This window comes from Gymnoscopelus braueri (assembly GCF_963280865.1).
Source record: "Gymnoscopelus braueri genome assembly, chromosome: 3".
In the NCBI taxonomy this organism is placed as follows: Eukaryota; Metazoa; Chordata; class Actinopteri; order Myctophiformes; family Myctophidae; genus Gymnoscopelus; species Gymnoscopelus braueri.
The window spans coordinates 33887178-33907365 of record NC_137612.1 but is presented as its reverse complement, the minus strand read 5'-3'; the positions used below and the strand labels follow the sequence as shown (position 1 = coordinate 33907365).

Below are 20188 nucleotides of genomic sequence, written 5' to 3'. Positions count from 1 at the left end.
GTAATTTCCCCTTTGGGATTGCTGAAGTATTTATTCATATTTGTAAGGGAAATGACACACTGCCAGTCTACCGTTTTCAATTCGGTAACTCATAACATGGCTTGAGGCTTTGCACGGTTGAGGAATCATTTGTTTTGGATGTTTCAGAATTGAGATTGTGGGGAAATATTCAAATAGAAACTGATAGGTGTGTCAACTTGTGTGTATACTTGTCTAGGAATTAGTTTAACCACTTTCAAACTGGCGTCCCTATTTTGGGCATGTCATTATAGTTAAAAATTGTCACAAATTGTGACAGCGACTAAGTACTTAGAAAAGCGCTATATGTCTGTCTGTCTGTCTGTCTGTCTGTCTGTCTGTCTGTCTGTCTGTCTGTCTGTCTGTCTGTCTGTCTGTCTGTCTGTCTGCCTGCTTGCCTGTGTTCCTTTTATGCCCATATTGTGGAGATCCCTGATGCCATCAGTATTTTTGATTGATTGAAACCCTATTGAAACCTATTTCAGGGAAATCCATTGAGACCAGGATCTCTTTTCCAATGGTGCCCTGTATACAAAAGGACAATTACAACAATGATTTCCTAGATATGACAGACAACAAGGTACACATTAAAAACGTTGCATATGCCTTCTTCCAGTATAAAGTCAGCAAAAAATCTTTTAAAAATAGCAAAAGAAACAAGGACATCTAACTTCAACTTTTCTTGACTTTTGTTCCATACATATGGAGCATACGTGCTGAAGACTGTATCTCCCAGCTATGGTTTTAGGCACCTTCAAAATAACCTTATCTTGAGTACCATGGTACCATGATGACGTGATGTTCTGAGATCTAATAGTTCTGTCAAATAAGTAGTGCTTTGTACGTGAACAGGGTGATATGTTGCTTCCTTCTAAGAGCCAGGGAAGACCATCTTACTGAGGTGTACAATGTACAGTGATGATGAGTTCTAAAACTTGCTGCTGTAACAAAGCGGAGTGCACTGTGATAAATTGCATCCAAGGGCTTTAAAGTACTGTCTGAGACATGCGTATACAACATATCTCCATAATCAAATATCGGCATGATTGTAGCTTGAACGATCCTCTTTCTGTTTTCTATTGAGAAGCATGATCTATTTCGGTAGAGAAACCCGACTTTTGGTTTGATTTTCTTATCTAGATTTGCTATGGTTTTAAAAGAAAAGTCCTCATCTAGCTAAACCTCTATATATTTTTATGATGTGACTTGTTCAATTTGAGCCCCACTCAGGGTCAATATGGGGGCTAGTTTCCACTTTTTTATATTTGAGAAAATCTAACTATAATATGGGCATATTGTTTGGATCGGAGGTTCTGGCCAAGCTTATCTGAACAACTTGACGCCGGTCACCGCACTCCCTTTATTGTAAGATGATACTGACCATGATACTGACATGATATTGACCATGATACTGACATGACACTGACATGATACTGACTATGATACTGACCATGATACTGACATGATACTGACTATGATACTGCCATGATACTGCCATGATATTGACCATGATACTGACATGACACTGACATGACACTGACATGATACTGACTATGATACTGACCATGATACTGACTATGATACTGACTATGATACTGACTATGATACAGACTATGATACTGACATGATAATGACCATGATACTGACATGACACTGACATGATACTGACTATGATACTGACCATGATACTGACTATGATACTGCCATGATACTGCCATGATACTGACCATGATACTGACATGATATTGACCATGATATTGACCATGATACTGACATGACACTGACATGATATTGACCATGATATTGACCATGATACTGACCATGATACTGACCATGATACTGACATGATACTGTCCATGATACTGACCATGACACTGACATGATACTGACATGATACTGACATGATATTGACCATGATACTGACCATGATACTGACCATGATACTGACATGATACTGACATGATACTGACATGATATTGACATGATATTGACCATGATACTGACCATGATACTGACCATGATACTGACCATGATACTGACCATGATGCTGACCATGATACTGACATGATACTGACCATGATACTGACCATGATACTGACCATAATACTGACCATGATACTGATACATTGTCAGAAATGGTATATTTTTTTAAAAACAATGATAAAATTGCAGATGCACAGTATATACTGTATCTACATTCAAAAATATATACCGTATATATTCCAAAGTAAAAGTAACTTTACCAACCGATTAGTTTTCCCGCCACAGCCCCAACCAAAATGAGGAGGACTATGATTCACTATGATTCACTATGATTCACACACACACACACACACACACACACACACACACACACACACACACACACACACACACACACACACACACACACACACACACACACACACACACACACACACACACACACACACACACACACACACACACACACAGAACTCAGCAGAGTGGAGGAGAGAACACTTTGATGTCTCCATGTTTTCCTTTCTTTTGTTGTTGTTTGTTGTGAAGGCCATTTGGGAGAATTCCACACAAAAAGCTTGTGTGTTTGGAGATTGGGTCTTTTGATGTGCTGTATGATTGGTTTAGTCTCTGTGTGACCTCTGTCCCTCACTTTCCAATGTCGCAAGAGAATGTCACAATCAATCCATTGCAGAAGTCCAACTTTTTCTTTTCAACTTTATTGATCACACGATTACAAGGTACAAAAGAGTGGGTGAATAGTTTTTTTGTGTGAGCGAGGGGGTAGGGGGGAGGAACACTACACTGGTTTCCAGTCGGATTGGAACTGATTGTGATTATGTGGTGGATGTGCACGATCCGGTCAGCACAATTTCCACTTTTGAATTAAAGCCCTTTTTGACGTTTATGTTCTATTTATTTACCCGTCAATGTGCACAAGAAACGGTTGTTGTCTCCGCCAGGCCGAAAGGCATGGCGAGAGAGTATGTTTTGCCCCCTGCCCGTCCGTCCGTGTGTCCGTGTGTGTGTCCGTCCTGTCTGTGTGTTAGCAGCTAATCTCCGGCACCGTTGGCCCGGTCGGTCCGAAACTGTGCACACACTCCCTGGATGCCAATTCAGAACCTCTGCCCCAATTTTTCACATGGGCCTGTTATAGCGCCACCAGGAGGCCGATTTGTGCAAAACCCTTTTTTTTTACATTACAAACGTCATGCAAATCGGTACACAGTATCTCTATAGTCATGTGATCAACACGAATCTGTCCAATTTCCCATATTCCATCCTCATTGCCTATGGTTGGCTTCCAAAGTTTGCAGGATTGGTCCGTTTTGAACAAAAAGCCTCAAACTATGCACGCAGCTTGCGATTTCCGTGAATTTTCACACGCACATTCCCACTAGGCCGAGGAAGAAATGCCACCCTTTTCACATTGGCCTGTTATAGCGCCACCAGCAGGTCTAATTTAGCAAAACACATTTTTGGAACAAAATGCCTCAAATCATGAATGCAGTGTCTGATTGCCGTGAAAGACCTAAGAATAAATGGCACCCTTTTCACATTGGCCTATTATAGCGCCACCAGGAGGCCAGAATAACGTACCTGACCTGGCGGAGACCTGTGCTCCGAGGAGCACTTTTTCTAGTTAAAACTAATTTGCTTAGGTGACACAAGCTTTGTGCTGCAACCTACAGTATTTGCTCTACTGGTTGTCTATAGCATGTCTAGAGCACGAATACAGGATATACTGCACACTGTATAGATAGATGCAGCATACACGTAACCTGTTCCTAATCCCTGTACTGTATGTTATTTCATCTTATTGGTATTCTTTTTATACTTAGTTGTATCTATCTGTCCGTCCGTCTGTCCGTCTGTCCATCTGTCTAACTGTCTATCTAGCCAGGGTTATTACTTCCTTTAGTATAAAGGAATCAAACCCACAGGTTAATCCTCTATGGTCCTTCTAAGGGAAGTATAACAAGGCTAATTTGTAAAAGGAATACTTGTGACCTTCTGCACTACGGGTAAGTGGGACTTCTTATCATAATACCTGACAGAGTCTGCAGCTAGATTGAAAATTCGATGTTGGCGTTTCCCAGAGTCCTCTTGAATGTTCCCTATGAGTGAGCCAGTCATTTTTTAGATATACCCTCCCCCCTCCCTCCCCCCGACAGACCCACGCAGAAGTACAGAGCGAGTGACAGCGGTGACACCACTGTAATTTGATGTGCCAGCACTGCCAGCCTCATCACATACACTGACAGGCTCTGGGTCTCTCAGTGCTCGCAAATGGCATTTATATGATAATTCTAACCACTCCCAGACATCCACGAGCTTTCAGTACCGGACTCGATTAGATCCGAATGCATTTTTACTGACTGTGTGAGAGAGCGTGTGCCGTGGTGATGGACTGGATAGCATAGATATAGGAAATGTGTCCAGGCATTATATGGAGCTGTATATTATTTCCATGGAGGAGACAAGACAAATAGGAGTGTATGTGAAGGTTAAGCCGGTGCTTATTAAGAGTATATAGAAATCTATATACTCGAGAAAGTGGACGGCAAACGGAAAGAACAGTAGGTATTCCCCGGCAGAACCTACGTCTACAAAGTGTGGAGAAGAGAAGAAACGGATATAGATTGCTTCCTCAAGGGGACAGACAGACAGACAGGGGAGTTTGGATATTGGGGTCTTGGGTAGGGTGTGTATACTCTTCAGTGCAAAATTCCAATTTCACATAGATTACTTGTGTAGTTTTTTAAGTTCCCCAGCCAGTTTGCAACAGTGGCCAGCTAATTATAACGGATGCCAGAAAAAGCAACAATCTCACACTGAGGTTGACTCTCTTTCAGCTTGAGCAGTTTTCCAGACAGGGATCTCATTTAGCAGAATCTTACACTGACAGACAAAGTAGTGCTGTAAATGAAGCACTTTATCTCATCCCCAGCCTTTTTGTGTTGTTTCCCTGGGTGAAGGAAGTTATTAAAGGACAGCGAGGGTAATAACTGGTATCAGTTATAACTTAACAGCCCTTGGGCTGATATGGCAGTAGCTATAACCAATCACCATGCAGTGCCACCGAGTGCTGAACTGTCACCGTGAGTGACCTCGCTGTGGGAGGGACTCAGCATGCCATTGATTGTTCTCTGTCTTTGTGACTATGGCTGGGTCTGTGAACAAGCCTTCAGTTGGATGACCTCAGGCAATGACAAATGCCCAGGTAATGTGCGTACTGTATTAGTTACTAGGGGGGCAAAAGTTACCAACTAATCAATTAAATGATTATACAAAATAAAATGTGTTTATAATTATTATTATAATAATTGATAATTATTGTTATATAATAATCAATTGGGGGGTTTCTTTTTTTTTTTTTTTTTTTAATACAGCAGCACAGATGGACCATTAGGGCTAATAGTTGTTAAAAGTTTGACCCATTTCCACAAATGCAAAAAAAAGGAAAAATGTGCAATATACTGTACAAGCTGTGACGCGTTGTGAGCTTGTATATCGGCTATTTATGGAGAGACAGCGAGATCCCAAACCGACCCGACGCTGCCGCGACAGCGTCGCGACCGGTACCGACCCGGCGGCCGGGTCGGTACCGGTCGCGACCGGGTCGACGGACTACCGACAGAACCGACCTTTAACCGACGCACCGACGGTTTCACCGACGTTGCCACGGAAGCGTCGCGACCGGGTCGACGGTACCGACGCAGTACCGACGGTACCGACCTTTAAGCAACCTCCTACCGACCCGCCGACCGTGGACTGTGGCAGAGTTTTTTTTTTTTTTTGCACATTGAAGTTGAGATTTCATTAAGCCAGATCTTTGTCAATTTTACTTCAATTCTTATCATTTTAATGTTTATATGATCTTTAAAGGTTATATTTTAATTTGGTATCAGTCATGATTTTTTTGTAATTTATTAAGATTTATTTCCTTATTTTCTCATGGCACCAAGTCAATTTCCGATCAATCTACCATATCTGCAGTCTTCTGGCACAGCTGTTCCCCCCCCCACCTGCGTGACCTATCTATCTATCTATCTATCTATCTATCTATCTATCTATTTATCTAATCTAATCTAATCTAATCTATCTTTTGTTTACGTGGTCTTCTCTTTTTGCCAGACCCAAGGGGTCGGGCTTATATGAGGCTTTGTACCTGCTTCGTCCATACATGGGCATGGTCACTTTGTCCTCCGGCCCCAGTCCAAAAGAATTCTGTCCCCCAAAAAAGTCTGTCCATACATGGGCATAGAAGGGACACACGTCGTGCGAAGCCCGGCCATTCATGGGCATAGACACAGGCTGACACGTCATGTGAAGTCTGGCAGAACCAGGTCTCCTGGTCTTTTCCCCCTCTACACCGATAGCTCTCAAAAATAGCCGATCTACAACCTCACAACGCCTCACGCTGCGAGGCGTTGTGAGTAAATCCTCTAATAGTGACCTCTATTCAATTAAAAACCAGCCCTCTATTAATGACCGGGAGCGCCTTGAAATAAGCAATTAAAAGCCTCCCTTCTAATAGAAGCCGACCCTTCTATTACAATCCTCTTTTTTCCACTCTTTTTTTTAAAGTCTGAAGACTCTCGCCTTGGCTACTATATACGCCTGCCGTCGGTTCAAATCACAGCGACACAGAGTAATGTATAAGACAACATTTCAGTAAAGTACTTGAGTAAATGTACTTAGTTACTTTACACCTCTGCAGACGAGCTGCTCAGCGTCCGTTCTGGGCGATCAGCGTTGCAAGATTCTGCGAGAGATTAAGCAACACTGCTAGTGGCAACGAGGTCTATATGAAAACAAGCCGCGACCACCTGTAAATGCACGTTACTTGTCTGCAGAAGTATTCCATGCACTTTCTCTCTCCCTCTCTCTCTCTCTCTCTCTCTCTCTCCCTCTCTCCTCTCTGGGGTCCACGGCCAAATAAGCTACATATAATTTGTGGGGTTCCTGACAGCATGAAGGTGCCCCCCCCCTCCTCTGAATGGTACAACTACCGTAACAGCGGAATTTTACACGTGCGTAATTACGCACGTATACGTGCATGTTGTAACATAATAATACACAACGTGTACTGTACCTATATAGCTCACTGTAGGCTAACATTCTTGGGGGTCTTCTTAGGGACCCCCAAGCTCCTCCTTAGCGCCACCTATGGAGCGGTTTCAGAAAAGAAAAAAGGAAACTTAAAACAAAGACAGCGGTTTCAGAAAAGAAAAAAGAAAAAAAGGAAACTTAAAAAAAAGACTGCTGCTGTTGGCATAGGCTATCAGGTCGATTTCGGATACCGCTGTCTCTCTATAGGCTATACCTGCCAACCTCAGACCGTCAGATAAAATGACACTTCTGTTCTGGGGGGGTGGGGGGGATGTTCATCAGTGTGGACGATTATTGTTATGCAGTTATATTTATCGTACTTTGGTGTGAACAGACTTTATAGGTTCGACTCATCTGCCTAAACGTTTAAATTCCAAATATGAATTGCTTACCTCATGGCCAGGGATGTTAAAATTATGTTCGGGCCCTCCAAAGTACTTGTCTCGTCCGTATTGTTCAATAAAAATACTTTAATCCGATCGGTGGCCATTGTCTCATAATGTATATGAGTGATACACCTCTCAACCATTGGGGTCACGTATTTGAAAGCACATAGAGAAAATACGGAAGAAATGTCCACCAATCCGATTCAAATGTTTTTTATTGAACAATACAGAAGATACTGGTATTAATGAGTAAACGTCCATAAATGTAACATCCGTGGCCATGAGGTCAGCACTTTATTTATTTGAAATATGAACGTTTATGTGATTTACGGTCTAAAAAGGGAGACATTGCAAACAACAGGTTGAAGTTCATCCATGACTGTCATGATATGACATTGATGTTTCAGGGCTAAACTCGTTCATGATTAGGCTACGCCGTTCTCAAATAGATTAGCCAAAATAAATAAAATACTGCGGCACTTGGGTATGCACGTTTTATTACTTGATGCTTTGATAAGGGCAGTCAATCCACATAATCAAAGCTGTAACGTTATGCGTTATGATCATATCAATCAATGAAATTTGATATTAAAGAAAGAAATTAACTTTCTGTGCCAATTTAACTTAATAAAATGTATTTTAATTCTTGGTTTATTTAAAGCAACACCCTAATACACAGTCCGTGTATTATGGCCGGTCCAGTAAAGCAGCTGTACAATGTAATCAAAATGTTTTAAAATGTCCAAATTTCATACAAATATTTTGAAATAACCAGATCTACAAGCTCACACAAGCGATGCATTGTGACATTGTAGATTGGATTGATGCCAATGAAAGTTATTAGCAGAACCTTTTTTTTCTTCGAATTTTTATTATTTTATTTTGTTGACTTCAGAGCCATGTTGAACAGCTGTGCCAGAAGACTGCAGATATGGTCGATTGATCGGAAATTGACTTGGTGCCATGAGAAAATAAGGAAATAAATCTTAATAAATTACAAAAAAATCATGACTGATACCAAATTAAAATATAACCTTTAAAGATCATATAAACATTAAAATGATAAGAATTGAAGTAAAATTGACAAAGATCTGGCTTAATGAAATCTCAACTTCAATGTGCAAAAAAAAAAAAAAACTCTGCCACAGTCCACGGTCGGCGGGTCGGTAGGAGGTTGCTTAAAGGTCGGTACCGTCGGTACTGCGTCGGTACCGTCGACCCGGTCGCGACGCTTCCGTGGCAACGTCGGTGAAACCGTCGGTGCGTCGGTTAAAGGTCGGTTCTGTCGGTAGTCCGTCGACCCGGTCGCGACCGGTACCGACCCGGCCGCCGGGTCGGTACCGGTCGCGACGCTGTCGCGGCCTACACCGACGCAACCGGCACTGTCGCGGCCTGAACCGAAACCGTCGCGGCCTGCACCGACGCAACCGGCGCTATGATGCAGTCGCTACCCGCCTTCATGGCACCGCAACGTGTATTTCTGATCCATCGACCATATGCACTCTTCTGGTGCAGCTCTTCCCCTCCCCCCCCACCTGCGTGCCCACCCCCACCGGGACCACCCCCCGGACCCCCCCACCAAGCCGAGGGGGTGACTTATAACAATTGTAGATCAGCATATTTTGCGCATGAGACAGAGAGCAGTTGAGATTTCATTCGCCACATCTCTGGCATTTGTACTTGAATTCTAAAAAAAATAATGTTTCTATGATCTGACAAGTTTATATTTTGATTTGCTATCATTCTAGTTTATTATTATTTATTTTCTGTCTTTATCTAACGATATCAATCAGATTTTTTGCCACGTGCGTAATTACGCACGTAACATAATAATACACAACGTCTACTGTACATATATAGCCCATTGTAACCCATATAAACCTACCCTAAAAAAAAGGCGTGTCTGTGTGTCTGTCTGTCTATCTTTAAATCTATCTAAATATCTATCATCTATCTATCTATCCCCCCCCATAAATAATATCAGTCCAGTAATGACAGCCCCGAATGTAAGCTCCCAACACCATGATTAGCAACACGTTGTTCAACAAATAGCAGATCTACAAGCTCAGTTATTGTGAGCTTGTAGATCTGCTATTTTCAAATAGCGTATGTATAAAATAGGTGTGAAGTGGTTATTGTATGGTTCATAATATAATAATTTATATCTGCGAAGTGTAGGATTATTATAATTATTATTCTTATATTATAATTAAGAAAAGCGCATCGGTTAGTGTGATTGAGTGCCTCCCACGGCCTGGGTCTGTCTGTCTGTCTGTCTGTCTGTCTGTCTGTCTGTCTGTCTGTCTGTCTGTCGCATTTGACCAATGAAATGAATGAATTCCTAATTTATGCACGTGAAAACAGAACTCCAAGCTCACAACACGTGTGGATGCAATGAGTTGTGAGTTTATAGATCAGATATGTTCAGCCCCACCTACGAGGTTTATTGACCAATCATACGTCCCAAGCTTAATTTATGGACGTAACATCACAGATTTACAAGCTAACAACGCGTCTCTCCCATGAGCATTGAAGCTTGAAGATCTGTTTCGTTTGTTGATCACACAGACAGCTCCCAAAGTCCACGCCTGATTTGTTATTTTTTTCATATACCTCACCTCAGGACACCTACGGTATTCAATGGGCAGCCGTTTGAAGATCGTGCAAGAATTAACAGCTAAACTGTAGATAGATAGATAGATAGATAGATAGATAGATAGATAGATAGATAGATAGATTTAGGGATTTTAATCTAATTTATTATGTGTGCGTGTGCGTTTGTGTGTGTGTGTGTGTGTGTGTGTGTGTGTGTGTGTGTGTGTGTGTGTGTGTTACTGCCGAGGACTTCTGGCAGGCAGGCAGGCAGGCAGGCAGGCAGGCAGACAGACAGGCAGACAGACAGGCAGACAGACAGACAGACAGACAGATCTACCAGCTCCATCGTATCGCGCCGTCATTTTTCATAATTTATTTTTTCTTCGCCTTTTCTTCTACTCTCAACCCAGTAACTCTGTCCAAGGTGCTGAAGTGTGCGGGTGTTGAAATGAAGCTTGTCAACACAGACAGACAGACAGACAGACAGACAGACAGACAGACAGACAGACAGACAGATCGATCTACAAGCCAATCTACAAGCTCCATCGCCTCGAAGCGCAAGCGCGTTGTGAGCATGTAGATCAGAGAGCTATCGGTGGATGAAAAAATATATACAATGTACAGGGGTCCCTGCTTCATCACTCTCTCAGCTAGGGGGTCCTTGGGCTGAAAACCCTTGTGATTGATGATAGATTAATTGACAGACAGACAGATAGATAGATAGATAGATAGATAGATAGATAGATAGATAGATAGATAGATAGATAGATAGATAGATAGATAGATAGATAGATAGATAGATAGATTATGTTACGTGCGTAACTAAGCGTGTGGACATAAATTACAGAAAAAAAGAAAAAAAAAGTGTCAATGCGCAAATTAAAACATTATCAGAATCAGAATCAGAATCAGAAGACTTTATTGCCATGACATGTAGACATGTTAGGAATTTGGTTTGATGCAGTGGAGCGCGGTTTACAACAGGACTGGTGCAAGACAGGACAAGACAGTGCAAACCACATCATATGAGTGACACCTTGGGCCGAGGGGGGGTCCGGGGGGGCGGTCCCGGTGGGTGGGTGGTTGGGCAGGTGGGGGGGGGAAAAGCTGTGCCAGAAGACTGCATATATGGTAGATTGATCGGAAATTGACTTGGTGCCATGAGAAAATAAGGCAATAAATCTTAATAAATTACAAAAAAATCATGACTGATACCAAATTAAAATATATCCTTTAAAGATCATATAAACATTAAAATGATAAGAATTGAAGTAAAATTGACAAAGATCTGGCTTAATGAAATCTCAACTTCAATGTGCAAAAAAAAAAAAAAACTCCACCACAGTCCACGGATGGCGGGTCGGTAGGAGGTTGCTTAAAGGTCGGTGGTCGTCGGTACTGCGTCGGTACCGTCGACCCGGTCGCGACGCTTCGGTACGAGGTTGCTTTAAAGGTCGGTGGTCGTCGGTACTGCGTCGGTACCGTCGACCCGGTCGCGACGCTTCCGTGGCAACGTTGGTGAAAGCGTCGGTGCGTCGGTTAAAGGTCGGTTCTGTCGGTAGTCCGTCGACCCGGTAGCGACCGGTACCGACCCGTCCGCCGGGTCGGTACCGGTCGCGACGCTGTCATGGCAGCGTCGCGTCGGTTTGGGATCTCGCTCTTACTGGATTTATGTGTGACACCACTGTACGGAGAATAGAGTTCAAGTGGTTAATCAGACTAATCAATTTAGCCAATTATAAAAAATAAGAACATTTTCACGTCGATTCGTTTAGATATCCCCACAAAAAATGTGCTTCTCGATTAATCGCAAAATTAATCGATAGAATAATCTCTAAAAAATGAATGGCTAGTTGCAGACGGTCCTAATTAGTATTACAGCAATAAAAAATAAAACAATCTCTGAGGATTACAACTTTTTCTGTTACATAATGACTTCTAGATGATTCAAATTTATGTGCATGTGTTGACTCCAAGTTTACAATCTGTTGAGTGTCCCCGCAAATGATAAGCAGATGCTACTACTTCAGTGGTTCTCAAACGTTTAAGCAAAAAAAAATAGTTATCTCCCCAGGACCCAAACTTTAAAAATACATAATGAATTTATCACTTATGCCCTATTTAAAAAAATTGCGAAGTATTGTGGAGCTTGTAGATCTGCAAGTTCCACTAATTCGTAAGAGTTTTTTTGTTGTTGTTGCATGTATGGAATTCTTTAAATAAAACAAATATATATATTATTTTGAATTACTTTTTTTGACAATTCCTTTCAATTTGATTTAGAGAAGCCAATAATTTTTTACCCCTTGTTCTCCCCAATTTAGTCGTTATGCCAATTAATTCCTCTCCACACACATTTCTGTGTCGACACTGCTGTCATATTCTACTGACTCACCTGCCAGTGAGGAGCCCCCACCAGGAGGACGTAGAGCCTTCGTCCTACTCCTCCCGCCCAACACTCCCCGGTGACAGGTGCTGCCCCAGTCTGTAGGAGTACGTGCAATGACCAATATCACCCTCCCCTCCCCGAACACGGGCCAATTGTGTTCGTGTAGACGCTCGACAAAGCCGGATGCACCACGGTGGATTCGAACCCACAACCTCCGTGGTGGTCAATGACTTTACCACTGCGCCACCCGAGCGCTTTTTTGACAATTTATAAAGATCTTTTGTAAAATATACAAAAAAAAACAGGAAACCAAAGAAAAAAAACTTGCAAACCTTAAAAATGGTAGCATGACTAAAAAAATGGGTCCTGACCCATTGTTTGGGAACCACTGCTGTGCATCAAATGAATCACACACCCCAGATGATATTGTACTGACATTTGTGCTGCTGGTAGTGGTATATGAAGGGCCAGAGGTCTATCTCACCGTAAGCTCCAGTAGATCATTGAGCAGTCCGTTGCGTTTGCTCTGGAGGAAAGCGTTGGAGCTGCCTGTCTTGACCGCTCTTATCCTGGTCAGTCTGGCTTTCTGGGCATGGGAGGAAGAATACAGTAAGTCAAAGTCAGCCTGGAGCAGTGGTGGACAAAGTATATACTCAAGTAAATACTAAAATATTCAAAAGTAAAACATTTAGAAGTACATTTAACCACTAAAACCCCAGCATCCGTATTGTGGGGAAAGCTTTCGCTGACAATAGCAGATCGACTCGGCTATTCTCAGCGAAAGCTTTCCCCTCAATAGCAGGAAACAGAAAAGATACTAGTATTGAGCCCTGAGGGACTCCAGTTACCTATATGGGGTTTAAAGACGGGGTGCCGTGATTTTCAGTGATCCCCCCCCCCTAAAACAGATTTTTGTTTTTATGTGGGCACGCCTCCAGTTCATTAAGTATACCTGGTTCTCACCTTAGCACCTCCTCCACCACCTTAGCACCACCCACCTGTCCTAGTCCCACCTCCTCCTCATGCCCACACCTGTTGTGTTATGATAATGAGGGGGAGGGTATATTTTTTACTATGTCATTAAATGGCTGTTTTTCTACCTTGACCCTCAAGGTTTCAGCCTCCAGGAAGAAACTCAAAATAGTCAGAGAAGACATAAAACACCATAAAAACACCACCAGGGGGCTTAGCTTGAAGTTCTATCAACCTCATAGACACATGAAAAACAGAAAAAAGTGCAAAACCATGGCGCCACCTCTTTAAGTTGTTAAAAAAGCAGATCTACAAGGTCAAAACTCGTCGCACAGCAACGCGTTGTGACCTTGTAGAATGATTAATTAATTATTATATTTTTGGAAGTTTGGGTTCCAACTAAGAGTCCCTTCCTGGAAAAGTATAGTGGAGTCAAAAGTACAATATTTCTATCTGAAATGTAACGGAGTGAAAGTCATAAGCTTGCAAAACACAAAAAATAACAACAAATACTCCAAAAAATTACTAAAGTACAGTACTCAAGCAAATGTACTAATACTGTAGTTACTGTCCGCCACTGGCCAGGAGAGAACAACAGAAAACAGAAAGAGGGAGAGTGGAGCGTGTGCGTGTGCGTGTGCGTGTGCGTGTGTGTGTGTGTGTTGGGTGGACAGGCAGATATTATTATTTTAGTCTTTTACTAATGCCTTATTTATCAGCACCAATGTGCCAACAAACTCAGTAGTCATTGCCACGGCTACCACTGCTTCCGAACCCCCCACCACCATCAGTAATGTTCAAGTTTTTGTGTGTGTGTCTGAATGAAGATGCAATCTTTCTGCTGCAAAGGACTCCTCTTAACAACATGAACCCTTGCTTCCCTAGTCTGGGCATGCCATAATAGGCATAAAAAGGAGGGGACCAAGTGCACCTGTAGACCCCTGGGGGACCCCGGTCAACAAAATATATAGGGTTTAACCATTTGCAACCACTTGCACAATGCGTCGTGACACGACGCATTGTGAGCTTGTAAATCGGCTATTTGTGGCGAAGAGATTTGGTGTTGGCGGAAAAAAATGGTCAAAGTACAGTTGTAACTCAAGTCCAGTTCTCTAAGACGACAGGGGTTTAAGTGGTTAACAGAAACATGTTAAACAGAACCTTTCAGACAAGTACATTACAGAAGATCCAGAGAATCTCACAGTCAATCACTAACCGCCTGATGAGAGCCACATGGAGGCCATGATGAAGTGCGGGAGTGACGCAAAAGCCAAGTTTCACGAACAAAATATTGGCCTGTCAGCGACCGAGACGGCTGAGCAGCCACTAATGGATGGATTATAGCTTTAGTGCTTATTCTGCCCATGGAAGGCTGAGGATTTAATGACAATGTACCTGTCAGCCAAATATAAAAACGACTTTAATTTCAAAGTCTATAGGCTAACATTTGTCAACGTGCTCCGATCTCCCAATAAAACAAGCCAGGGTTGAAAAATCAACCTTGGGCGCAACTTTTTACAGTTATGTCACCCTCTCTTTTGCTAGCAATGATGTGGAACAATCAAGAGAGGGATGGATGGAGCGAGAGAGAAAGGAAAGGAAGCAAGAGAGAGAAAAAAAGAAAGAGAATGGGATAGAGAGATAGATGTCTTGATAACACAATTAATGACTGTGTAGGATAAACTGCTCATTGACTTTGTCCTGTTATGCTCAACAGCAACAGCACACAACAACCACATTTCAGGAACAGGAAACAACCAGAGCAATGCCTGCTTCTGGAGACGAATTGGAGGTAATGGAATTAACTTCGGTTCTTTGGAAATTGTCATTCAGTGAGATGCCTTTGAGGCAGTGAAAGATGGATGATACCAACATAATAATTACTGGGTATGTATGTGTGTGGGTGTGAGTGCGGGACAAAGGTAAGAGAAAAAGTGTTTGTGTGTGTGTATGTGTGTGTGTGCGCACACACGCGCGTGCATGCCTGTCTGTAGCCCCTGACTACTCCTCTCTCCCTCTGAGCAGTTGACGATGTGATTGAGAGTGCGCAGGCTGTCTCGGCATGCCTGTGTTTCTGTAGACATACCATATTGATCAAAGTCCCTGCTTAACAGAGGGCAAAGCTTAACAATGGAGAATAATTACACTAGTCTTGAACCTTCAGATCCACAAGGACGTGCCTATTTCTATGCTTCCTTCTAAAGCTGAACAATCAACATGTTGAATCTCACATCTCTCCAATATTTGCCTGCAGAGCGAGTGATTGAGAGACATAATGACAAACTTTGTGTCAACTTAGGTCATTTCTAACATCAAATAAGTATTGTGTCAACTAGTGTAGTTATAGCAACAAAAAAACACAAATGTAACTGAAAACTATTTTTTATAATATATATATATTTTTAAAATACACGTTCACTATTCTGCATTTTAAAGTGCAACTTAACATCAGCACAGGTACATTTTGTGAGTTTGTTGACCTCTATTGGTTAAAAGTATATAAAGACATACCAGACTGAGCTTGGTACATACCACTTGGTTGACAGTATACTGCAGTGCTGACTATAGACACATCTAAATCTACTGAACCAATTAGTTTTATTAGCTGTGTCTTACAGTTCATCACTAGTGTACAAACCAAGCCATGTTTCTCCCCATCTATAGTTTTCAGTGGGCGAAACCTGAAATGTATCATGTGAGCCCCCACTGTGAGGACAGGTGTCTGTCTGTTTTTTGTTATTTATGTCTGTCTGTTTGGCCTATTTACAACCCCGAGAGCCTCTGTCTTGCAGTGTACGACCATATGGCTACATAGCAACTATGTGTCCAATATGGCCATACTGAACAGTAGGACAACAGCAAGGGCCTTTCCACCAACCAGACCTCTCTCCTTTCTATACTTCTCCTCACTCTCAAGAGTTGTATAAATAATATGCTGTGAAAATGTGTTTGGGTTCAGGTGGCTGTCTCTAGGTCATATCAAAACACATAGATGATGTGTGGAATACGTGCGCACGCACACGCACACACACACACACACACACACACACGCACACGCACGTGTACCTATTTTGGGCATGTCATTATATTAACAATATTCTTTATTTACCAGCTTGCCAAGCACACTGGTCTAAGAAGAGACTGAGTCTAGTCAACACTTCCTCAGCACTTTCTCGACACTTTTTCATCATTGGCTGTCCTTTAAGCCAATAGGGATACTTTCCCATACTCTGAACGGGCGGCCTCCCAAGCTATGGTACTAGACACGCCTCTCGCCTCTATGGCAGTGTTGCCAGATTCTGCGAGAGAAATAAGCAACAAGTCTAAGCCAATGGGGAGCCACTAGCAGTGTTGCCAGATTCTGCGAGACAAATTAGAGAAAACAGAAAGCAAGCTGGTATACATGACTGAGTCATGTCTTGTTTTTGTATGTATGCAAGTACTGTACACAAGCAAATTATAATAAACAGAATCTTAAAATCAAACGTCCCAAGATATTTTCTTACAACTATGTGCATATCCTTTAAATATATATATCCTCTTTATTCAACATAACCATGCAATCATGTGATACAGTATGCTACTTCAATATAGTTTCATGACAAATATTACTGGGACCACTACAGAAAATTGCAGATGAATATTTAATTTAGGCCTACAGGAACTCATTGATTATAGTCTCTTTTACTGAGTATCCCTCTAACAAATTGCCAAAAAGTTCACACATTCCCCATACTAGCTCCAGCCATGCTAGATTTGACTTTAATAGTCTTGATTCTTTCCCCTGACAACCTGTCATTTCTCTCTTTATGTCCCATTACCACTGTGACCTCAGTCCAATTAGACCTTAACAGTCTACACCAGCCACCACTCCAACAACTTGACCGTTCCTTTGATTTGGTCAATAATCTGTTCCTATGCAGTAAGTGCAAACATTTAACCCATTACATTCTCTCACCCTATTCAGACAGAATAGTGAAAAAGGCCACCGCTCATCTGCCAGTAGACTTGGGTGAGGTGCTGGAGCCAAAAGGAAACCAAATGAACAATAAAAAACTCTAAACAACGGTAATAAAATCAAGTGTAAAGTCCGGACGAAAAAAGTGAATTTTCCTGCAGCCTTCACTGCCCTGCAGGAGGTGAAATATCTGCTGGGCTATTAATACGAACTGCGTGGCTTAAAAGAACCAGGAAAGCCTGTAGATCAGCAATTTTTAAGAAAGTTTAACAACATTTTTGAACGTTTTTAAAAAATGCCCAAAATAGGGATGCCAGGGTAAAGGTGGTTAAACTAACACTGATGATTTTACAGTGTAGAGCAGGGGTCTTCAATGATTTTCAGGCCAAGGACCCCTTAGCTGAGAGAGAGATGAAGCAGGGACCCCCCACTACATATTGTATTTATTGTTTTGCAGATTATAGTCCTGAGTTGGTGTTGGCTAGACCGCACTCTTGCATCGCAGATTACATCTTTTAATAGATTTCATACAGTAGCTTCACAGACTTGTTTGACAGCACTATCATCTGTGTTGGATTCATGTAAATGCATTTTTTCCCCCATCTACACCACACCTCTTTGCCGAAAATAGCCGATCTATGCGTTGTCAGTTTGTAGTTCGGCTATTTTTGGTCTCCCCAGAATAGGGATGCTAGGGTTCAAGTGGTAAAAAAGAAAAGAAAAGAAAAAAGTTCCTATCACACAAAGACTTGGTGGCCCCCCCTTTAGTAAGTCTGAGGCCCCCCTAGGGGTCCCGGACCCCCTGTTGAAGACCCATGGTGTAGAGAATTGTCGTTGCCTCATATCAAGCAGCAAATAACACACAGTAAGACTCTCTGCTGGTATCTCCTCCTCAGGTGACCCAGGAGGTTATCACCAAGCAGGCGGGTGCATTTACAGAGACATACATACTAAGAAATGAAGAAGTGCCTAATCCTGTATCCCCAAGCTAAATCTATTCATAAGTAGTATATACCCTATAACTCAAAAAGTAATTTCACCCAAAAATTACCCTTTTCCTCATGGGGACCAGAACAATGTCCCCCACAATGTCAATTTGTAATATCATTTTTTTTGTGGGGATTCGTGGGAATTCTTCCCCACAAAGATACTGTAGTAAAACATGGTACGCACACACACACACAATTTCCAACAGAGGTTATGGCTATGAATCATTCCTCTTCATATACCCGCAGTAACCTTGAACCCGTAGGACTATATGAGCAGGTGTGTGATAATGTGGTAAGTATGGAGGGAGGACTACATTAATATCACATCTAAATGAGGTTCCTGGCTTTCTATTCTCTGACTGCGAGAGAGCCGAGACAGATAGATGAGAAGACCTTCTTGTACACCAGAATCCCCAGATGGCTACCTAATTGTAATGGGAGCCTGGAGCAGCCCACTATTATGGTATCAACGAAGACGGATGGAGAGGTGAAGGGAAGGAGAGGGTGGGGCAGGAGAGAGGGAATGATGCAGAGAGGGAGGGAGAGAGAGAGGAAGGAGAAATAAAAGAAGGTGATGAAATGTGAGAATGTGAAATACCTAGATTCTACGTTCTCTCTCTCTCTTTAATGCAGCGATTCCCAACCTCGGGGCGGGGGCCCACCGTGGGCCATGAGGACATTGCGAGTGGGCCCCCGAAATAATTGCCAAAACAAGATGTCAAACTAAGATGTCAATATCTAAAATAAATAAAAATACATAAATAAAACATTTATGTAAAACAAAATGTCATGCTATTTGTTTCTTTAAAACCTTGTAAAAGTGACTTTTCATTGTGCTACCAATAAATAGGAACTTAAAGCATACCCTACTATGTTACGTTCCATTGATCCAGGCCGGAGCACAATCGATTGATTGATCATTATAATAAACATGCTCTGAAAATGCATGCGGCCCAGCCATCTGACCACTTGACACGGCAGCTGTTCTGGGCCACAAACACTTTTAATAATTCATGCAAGGCAATGCCTTGCATGAATTACTTAATAATGATTGAAAGCAGGACGTCTTGCTTGAGTGTACGACACAGAGATCAGCCCCTGTTTTTATGCTGTTAAAAAGAGTTATGAGACTGCAATTAGCAAAACAATAAACAATGAATTCCAGACTAATAGTATATTAACAATATCTAATTGATTTACAGAGTTCATTTTGCATACTTAGGGACTAAACTAGAATGATTCATGACTATTATCATCATCACTATCCTTGTAAGCAGCTATTAATTAAATGCTCACTTTACAGTGGATGTTTAGCAGACCTCCAGGATTGTATTGCAGGATAAACTAACCATAAACATGGTTTGCCTTCCTTATATTATGAAATAGCTTAAAATGGTGTGTACATAATATTTCTGTGTTTGTGTGTGTGTGTGTGTGTGTGTGTGTGTGTGTGTGTGTGTGTGTGTGTGTGTGTGTGTGTGTGTGTGTGTGTGTGTGTGTGTGTGTGTGAGAGAGAGCGTGTGCGGCAATGCGCACGCAAGCATAAAGTGTGTGCACACCCTCTGTAGCACATGGTCAAGTCTCTGGCAATGTGTCAATGCGCACGCAAGCATAAAGTGCATGTGTGTGTGTACACCCTCTGTAGCACTTGGGGTCTCTGATGTCAAGAGGGTACATTCACACACTCATACATGCACAAGAAGCGAAATCTTGGTGTGGCATGCTCTGCAGACTGTACTAACAATAACAATTAATATAAAAATCACACCCTGTGTGAAGTGGGCGG

The 20188-nt window shown here is 42.1% G+C and overlaps 1 protein-coding gene across 1 annotated transcript in view; it reads right to left on the bottom strand.

The window, feature by feature from the left end:
• The window catches only part of LOC308082192 (A-type voltage-gated potassium channel KCND3-like), a gene marked incomplete at both ends in the record, with an annotated part of 122458 nt that overhangs the window by 3124 nt on the left and 99146 nt on the right, over window positions 1-20188 (bottom strand). Inside the window, one exon of the mRNA XM_080423863.1 lies at window positions 12968-13069. Within this exon, the coding sequence (XP_080279989.1) occupies window positions 12968-13069 (102 nt within the window). The remainder of the gene's footprint in view (window positions 1-12967; window positions 13070-20188) is intronic.